This window comes from Xyrauchen texanus, chromosome 18, assembly GCF_025860055.1.
Source record: "Xyrauchen texanus isolate HMW12.3.18 chromosome 18, RBS_HiC_50CHRs, whole genome shotgun sequence".
Taxonomy (NCBI): domain Eukaryota; kingdom Metazoa; phylum Chordata; class Actinopteri; order Cypriniformes; family Catostomidae; genus Xyrauchen; species Xyrauchen texanus.
This window is the reverse complement of record NC_068293.1, coordinates 32,438,849-32,447,633: the sequence shown is the minus strand read 5'-3', so window position 1 is coordinate 32,447,633 and position 8,785 is coordinate 32,438,849. Positions and strand designations below refer to the sequence as shown.

General features: G+C 37.7%; 1 protein-coding gene across 3 annotated transcripts in view; it reads left to right on the top strand.

Moving 5' to 3' along the window:
- Positions 1-683: 683 nt before the first annotated feature.
- Positions 684-8,785, top strand: part of LOC127658766 (neural cell adhesion molecule 2-like) — a 250,492-nt gene continuing 242,390 nt past the window's right edge. For all 3 annotated transcript variants that reach the window (XM_052148260.1, XM_052148259.1, XM_052148261.1), the window contains exon 1: positions 684-885. In XM_052148260.1, coding sequence (XP_052004220.1) covers positions 834-885 — 52 coding nt within the window. In that variant the 5' untranslated portion in view covers positions 684-833. The remainder of the gene's footprint in view (positions 886-8,785) is intronic.

The following is an 8,785-nucleotide window of genomic DNA, read 5'->3' as shown; positions in this document are numbered from 1 at the left end:
AGACCAGGGGCAACTATACAATAAAGACAATAATTAAAGAGTGTGGAGTGGTGGTGGTGAAGTGGTCTAAACCACATAACTGGTAAACTGGTAATCAGAAGGTTGCTGGTTTGATCCCCACAGCCACCACCATTGTGTCCTTGAGCAAGGCACTTAACTCCAGGTTGCTCTGGGGGGATTGTCCCTGTAATAAGGTCTCTGTAAGTCGCTTTGGATAAAAGCATCTGCCAAATGCGTAAATGTAAAGAGAGGCAGGTTCCATTCTGTCAACTAACCCATATATTGTGTCAACATGCCTCACTATTGGGTCAAGGTGTGCTCAATTAACTGTATAGTTTGTTCTGGGGCAATAGGATGAAAATGCTCAATAGATTTTGTGTAGCCATGAGGTAGTGGCAATGCAGATAATGACTTAATTGATAAATATTCACTGGAATAAATATTGTGACAACAAACCCTGGTCTCTTTATCCTACAGTTTTTATCTACATTAGTTCAGAAATGCTATATTTGGGGCTCTGAGTTCTCAACAAACAATACCGATGACTGAACTGATGGGCATTGGTTTCTACCTGCCGCGATGTACTGCTTGCTGGTAGGTTGGGCTGGTTCGGCGCATTTGAAAGAGTGCTGCATTGAGGCAGCTGCTTACTGCTCCTCAACAGATCTCGTCTGTGGCAGGCAGTGAGAAGGCGAGCAGTAGAGAGAGCGTGTGTGCGCCAGCCACTGACACGCACGGAGAGAGAGACCGGGCACGAGTGCTTCTTTTCTTCTAACCGTCGTCCGTTCAACTCACTTCGACCATTGCCCGCTGTCCATCAGGACCTGCTGAAAATGATTCGGACCTTCTTCTGTTTCCTCGGATTGCTCGTCGGCGGCAGTCAAGGTATGACCGAATGATTCTGATCATGGGAATGAGAAGAGTGAGAAAATAGTCTTGCGTTTGAAGGGGTCTTTCTGAATGAGGGGGATGTAGGAGGAGTACTGTGTGGTGCTTTGCAGTTTTGGCACGTCCTTTTGTAGAAAAAAAATATTTTGATGATTAAGCGAAGCTTTTATTAAGAGTGTAAAGCTATTCTCTATTTGCACTTGTTATCCTTGACTCATATGGGGCTTGTGAAAGTTTTGCAGGCGAATCTAGAGCACTGGATGAGAGCTAGATTTTACTAGACATTAAGTAATGTAGTGCATTGATCATAAACAAGTAACTTTTTTAATAATATAGCCACTATGTGTAGCCTTAATGGTCCACTCTTTAATGCAATTTAGTTGTCTGAAATAAAATCTACGAATTAGTTATATTTGTAACAAGTTACATTTTTATTTGTAAAATGTTCTTTGAAGTCAATGTGTCAGCAAATACATATTCGATTTATTGTTATTTTATTAATTTGCTGATATTCGAAAGTAGACTATTCTGCACAACCAGTACTATTTTCTTGTGATAAACGTTCAGTTTGTGGAGGGCGTCAGCGCAAAACTAACATCACCAGTGCAGGTGTTAAACTTAAACACAAGTCCAAAATAAACGGCAAAAGTCTGACGCGCATTTTTTAAGTTGATCGTCAGCTTCGAAAGTCTCACTTGCGAGGTTCGCTCAGGGCAGTGAATGAGTCTGCGCGTACAGAGGCTGGTACTTCCCACTTGACGGCAGGTGGGAGTAGTGCGCTGTGTATTTATCCAGTAAGACCACTACCAACAGGGAATGACGATGTTTGCGAGAAGATCACAGGATTTCGTTTCGTGGAAAATCATTGAATCGATTGCTGTGCTGTCCTCGGATCTAAACGACGGTTTGCAATCTCAGAGACCCTATTTGTTTTTGTTTACATTGTGCAGGTCTGAGTCAGAACGAGACTAGTTCATTAGCTAGTCAACTAAACAATTCAATTCCTCATTGCTCTTACAAAAATGACAACAAACGTGTATTTTCAGAGATAACTTGGTATTAGTCAACCACTATAATTAAACATTCAGGAAATTAAACCAAATGACACGATTATTAAATTTCTGACACAGTTGGAAGGAAATCTAATATTAATATTGGGTTAATACAGTTAAGATTTAAGTTAATCCAAAACTACTATAGTATGGAATAACATTGATGTAACCATTTGTGTCATATTTAAATAAACTCATTGTTATTTCTTTAGTAGGCCAAATAGATTTGTTCAAAATGGGCTCAACTTGACTGATCCAATAACAATTGCTATTTAATTTGTTTATAAAATACTTGAGATGTTATGAAATGGCAGATGGGATAGCAATGAACAGAAAATGTTCAACCCTTTTCTAAAGTGTTGAATTTTTAATAAGCATAATCTTCATTATTTACTCAAAAAAAGTATCTTGCTGTCTCAATCGGATTAATAAATTGTCCAATTTTGCCCTATAACTGTTGTCCCTGTATACACAATATCACTATAACCCCCCTGGGGGCCTTTTACATCGTGTGGGATAAAAGGCTCCCTCCACACCTTATGTATTTGTGTGTGTGTGTGATATTTGTAATATATACAGTACTGTGCAAAAGTTTTATTCACTTATGAAAAATGTTGCATAGTGAGGATGTCTTCAGAAATACCCCTGGACACAGTTTTTCTTGGTTGTTGGCAGATAGCATGTTCCAAGCTTCTTGGAGAATTCACCACCGTTCTTCTATCTATTTAGGCTGTCTCAATTGCTTCTGTCTCTATATGTAATCTCAGACAGACACAATGTTCAGTGGGGGGCTTTGTGGGAGCCATGGCATCTGTTGCAGGGCTCCCTGTTCTTCTATTCTAAACTTTTCTATGAGCTAAAGTAATGTTTGGGATTCTAATATTTATAGTTCCTATTGACACACTAAAGCTGAAGATATAAATAACCATCTTAAGACAAATCCTTTTGTGAAACATCTTATATGCTTAAGACATTTGCACAGTACTGTATATATTTATAGCCAGGGTTGGGGAGTAACGGAATACATGTAATGGGATTACGTATTTAAAATTCTAAATATAAGTATCTGTATTCCACTACAGTTATAATTTAAATAATTGGTAATTAGAATACAGTTACATTCAAAAAGTATTTTGATTACTGAAGAGGTTACTCTGCATTTTATTGTCATTTGTTTCATTTAATATTTAGTTTTTTCAGATGGAAAACTTTTATATAAATTATGCGATCCAAAGTCCATTTGAACAGTGGTGAAACGCTTTCTTATGATGTGTTACATTCATATGAGCAGACAGAGAAGTAAGTTTGAATAAGGTTTGGAGCAGAAGAAACCTTGTGTAAATTGTCAGCTTTATGCTAAGCTAATATGCTATTTCTAGCCATTTTACATGCACATGTTACCAGGCACGATCATATTTTTTATCAAGAAAATTCACATTAGATCATAATTAATTTTTTATAGTAAGATGTTTGATATTAGGTAAAACATATTCTTGATAATAATGTTTGTATTGTTTTCCTGTAAAAATATAGATATTTTTGCATAAGATATTTAAGTTTTTCAGAGAACGTATTGTTAACATGTGTATTTTGTCTTACTGTACTGGCAGAGTTTTTATAGTCAAAACAAGTGAAAAAATCTACCAGTGCTGAAGAAGTAATCCAAAGTATTTAGAATACGTTACTGACCTTGAGTAATCTAATGAAATACGTTACAAATTACATTATACAGCATGTAATCTGTAGTGGAATACATTTAAAAAGTAACCCTCACAACCCTTTATATTGCAATTGCTAATTTATTCAAAACAACTTTCGTTTATTCTTTATTTTTCACACAATATTTTGCTCCATCAATATTTAATTAATTTTATTTTTTTCAAACTTGATACAATATTTGACCATGCAAAAAAGCAAATTTTCCTTAAAGTGTGCCTTTAGCTCCATTGTACCATATCAGAAAGAGTCCCACTGTACCTGTATATGTATATAAATTGTGGCAACTATGGTATTTTTAGAGAAATGATGAGTATACATGTAAATGTGGTTGAAATTCACAACAAATATCTTGTTCCACAGAGTGAACACCTTATGAAGTTATGAATATTGTTTTTAGGGCAGCATCGACCCGCAGCAGCTTCAGTGTGATAGATATACTTCATAAAAAATCTGTACTTCAACTGCATGTAATATGAGCCAAATGGTTTCATAAGCAGTCATACTGTATGATAAAGTCAGCCTTGTGCAGAGTAACCACATCCCACTGAGAAGCCTTTGTTAATTAGTGCTTCTCTGGTTGTCTTTGGAAGTGTCTTTGTGACTGACAGTTACAGTGATCCATGGCCTGTTCATTAGTTTATCATCAGTGAAATCTCTCGATGATATAGGCTTGTTAGAGTGAGTGTGTGATGACAGTTAAAATCCCAATTTACCTTTTAAATGTGCTGTCCTGGTCTGTTGTGTGCGGTTTATCTGTGCATGTTATTCTAAGATGATGAAACGTTTGTCTCTGTAATCTTTTATCAAATTGTAATAATTTTCTTCACCAACTTTTCACAATCCAATCAATTCCTGATTGATAACATCCAAGTCCAACACTAAATTTTGTTCTCATTGAATATTCTGTTCCAATCAGAATTGCTTCAGATTACAGAAGTGAATTGGATTGCAAACGACGTTTCATGTTGACTTGAAACAAGTGTAGGTTGGTGTTCCCTCATTTCAGCACTGTGCTTTATGTGTTGTGCTTGGAATGATCTGCAGCTTGGAGGAAGTATTAACCTCTGTAGTCTCAAAAAGGGTTGGCTGATTTAGCTGTCTTTGGAATTTTTTGGATTACAGAATCCTTGGATTATCTACACACACACACACACACACACACACACACACACACACACAAAGAAAGAAAAAGAGAGAGAGAGAGAGAGGCAATTTGTTGTGCTGAAACCAATTAGTACTCTACCACTTGGCTCACATGTCTTTGATATTGAAGGTTGGCTCATATAACTGTTTGTGGTAGAGTGTGTGTGTGTCTAGTTTCAATGAAGCTCCTTGGTGATAAATTGTGTGCAGCACTGGTCTCATTAGACATAGTCTTTCGAGGTGTTAAGTGCTATAATGAAGGGATTCCTCCAAATCTCCCAATGAATGCTAACACTGGAGCATTAATAGATTTATGCCCTGGATTTCCATGCTGTCTGTGCAATGGCTTGATTAAAACGCTTTAACATCCTCTCTGAGGATATATCTGTGTGATGTGGTGGGAAATGAGTGGCATACAAATGTGTGTGTGTTAAGAAGAGAAAGGAGAGTGGCCCTTAGATGATTTATCCATAGCAAACCATAGTGAATTTAAGATGTTAACAAGTGATGTTACCTTTTCTCATATATACAGTAAGTGTCCCAGTGTTCACTGCTTTGAAATCTCAATAGCAGTTCTGGGTGTCATGACTCATGACTAATGCTAACACGATTCTAGTCTGGCTTAAACCAAGCAACCTCTCTACGTGTGCAAGATATATTTTTCTATATAAGACAAGAACGTCTTTGCTCACTCACGCGTCACTTAAGAACACATTTTTGTTCAGCTGCTGTACTTCATGCCTGTTTGCCATTATGTTGTTGAAACTTGATTAATTGACATTTTCATAACAAGAAATAATAATTAAAGATGCACTGCTAAAGTATGTCACAATTATGGTTTATTTAAACCACAAAGGTGAATATGAATGAAAACTGTTGTGTGAGATATACTGTAAAGTGCGAGGAGAATTCATGTGTGCATATGGTGCTTCGACCAAACAGTCTTCCGCATTGGATGATCCTAAGCTCCCTCGCTCATGCGTCCTCGGGAAGCTTCCTCCATCCTTGGTACTTGCCTCCTCATGGTTTATTTGGAGAATTGATACATCCTTTGTGATGGCGGATGTGATCGGTTTCTGGGTCATGTGATGGAGGATCGAAAAAACGAGGATGCACAAATTAAGAAATGAGAAGGTCATTTTATGCTTCGTTGAGTTAATACAGTATGGTAACCATTTGACATTTTTTTTGTAACATTTTGTAAATTTAGACATCTGAAGAACCAATAGGAAAACCTCCATGTTGAAAAGACCTGCAGATGTTGTGTTTTGGAAGCTGGGCCCCACCATGGGCTGTTGGTGTCCCCACCTGGCTTCATAACTAGATTAACCAGCATAAATTTCTTGATCAATTTAAGAAATGTGAAGCTTCACATAAAGGACCTAATGGTTAACCAGCATTTATTGGTTATGCTGGTCCACCAGCAAGACCAGCATCAGACCAGCACCAACAAGCATAAACTAGTCTGGACAGGCATGAAAATCATGCTGGCCTAAGCTGGTCCTTTCAGCATAGCTAACATCTGAATCTGTTTTTTAACTTCTCTCTTGATATTCTTACACTATCAATAACTGAATGACTGCTGGGAATTCTTAAGACATGCCTGCTTTTAATTCCATTTGTATAGATTCTCTTCTTGTTCACTCTCAAAGGCAATTACAGGGTGCTACCATTTCTTATATCACCAGCTCTGGGAAAACTTGTAAAACTCCAGTATTACTCTCAGCCCTCCTGTGGCTCCAGGGATGAGATATCAAAAACTCTTAATATTTTTCAAGCCATGTTTTCAGTGATTTTACACTACGTAATAGAACTTGGAGTGTGCTATAAAAAGGCTAAATCTCTAAGCCATCCTAATGAGAAAATGCTGATGTGTGACTTCTCTCGGTGAAGAAATTGATTGTATTATGTGATTAATTGAGTGAATAGAGTACCACACAAGCCCCCCGCCACCCTTCCACCCCACGCGAGAGTTCTATATGAAAATCAATTTAAAAAGTATTAAGAGTCAGTATGCCACTCCATAGAATAGAGAGCAATTTCTCAGTTAGTGAAATGATGATCCTTTTATTGGGTATTCTTTCTCGATTGTTCTAAAGATTCCCACTACTACTCAATTTTAGTAATACTGGGCAAATAGTAATTCTCTTTACAAATTTTATTTCTTCATTTTATCATCTTATACAACTTGAAAGCGTGTTTCTGATAGTTTAAACATGCAGCATGGTTGAAATTTGCTGACCTGGTAAGGTTTTGCCTTTTGTCCACTATATAATTTATTCCAATACTGCTGGCTGAAGTTTTGTATGTGAACATGCTACATCTTATTCCAAATCAGTCCAGTTGTTAAAATGAATTAATTCTACCGAGGTAGTTTGCTTCAGATTAAATATTCATTCAGAGTGAGCTTATGAATATGATATTTGAAATGCCATACCAATTCTTTCTTTTTTTTGCAGGTATGTGTGCTGTATAGTCTCAGATTACAGATCTGGAAGGCCAGTGATTGTTGTATTTTCTAGCAACAATATTATGGACATATGTTGAAATACTGTAGTTTTATTCAATGGTTAGTCTGACACTGGGTGAATCTTTATCTGAGACCACAAACAAATTTAAGAAATGGCTTTGTTCTCAGACTGGGATGTTTTGGAGATACAGTAATTGGCTGTATTGGTCAGATATGACCCCCTTCAGAAGTGTACACGACTTTTAGATTAGAGGACAGTGATGAATAGAGCCATAAAGAGTTAGATACCGTAATTTCCTGACTATTGAGCGCACCTGAATATAAGCCGCACCCACTGATTTTTAAAAAAAATATTATTTTGAACATAAATAAGCCGCACCTGTCTATAAGCTGCAGGTGCCTACCAGGATAAATTGAAACAAATTAACTTTACACAGGCTTTAACGAAACACGGCTTGTAACAAAAATAAATAGGCTTTAACGAAACACGGTGTGGCAGCGGGGGCGTGGTCAAGCGCCCGTCCGGGAGAGAAAAGCGGTAAGCAGCTTACATCTGAGCTAAATTATGTCTAACACCGGTGTCTAATTTCAGTAAGCATGGGGAGAGCGGCATAAAAGGCTGCAGCCACAGAGCTGAGAAAGTGACACACGTCAGTCTAGTGTTGGCGCATAGAAGAATTGAGAAACTTTATAAAATTGATTGTAAACATTGCTGTGGCCATTAAAAGCCTTACCTGGAACGTCAAGTGCCCTGCTGAAAACTGTCACACTGGTGCCCGTGTGACAGTTTTCCCAAGAAGGACACGTGAAGCAGGGCACTTGAAACACACGGCTTGTAATAAAACATTTGCAGTAAACAGTAGCCTACCAAGAAAGTCATTGGTCACTATCTTCCTCGTCCTGTGCACTGAAACCACTGAAGTCATCTCCTTCGATTGTCGGAGTTGAATAGCCTCAGAATAGCCTCAGATTTAGTTGTCTTTTGCACTGAGTCAATTCCTCACGCTGCTGTTTCCAACGTCTCCCGTGCAGCAGCTCTATTTCCTTTCCAACAGCCAGATCAATCGCCTTCAACTTGAAAGCAGCATCATATGCGTTTCTCCATGTCTTTGCCATGGTGAGGGTGACAAAATGACTACCGTAATCAGAATGATGGGAAGTTTGAGCGCTTCGATTTAATCTAAACAGTAAACAAAAAAGTTGTTTGACCTTAACCCGTTCGGCAATTTCATTGGTCTAATGAAAGCTTCACGCCGCCAAAAAACTGAGCACGTCACAGAAATTATTATTTATTTTTTTTTATAAAATCTGAAAGCGGGAAAAATCCATATATTAGCCGCGTCATTGTATAAGCCGCGAGGTTCAAAGTGTCGGAAAAAGTTGCGGCTTATAGTCCGGAAATTACGGTAATAAACACTGAGCATAGTCTGTGTGAGGCTGTAGGGCTTGAAAATTACACTATGTGACCGTTATACTAATTCAAACAGCATGCAGTACTTATATTAGAAACATG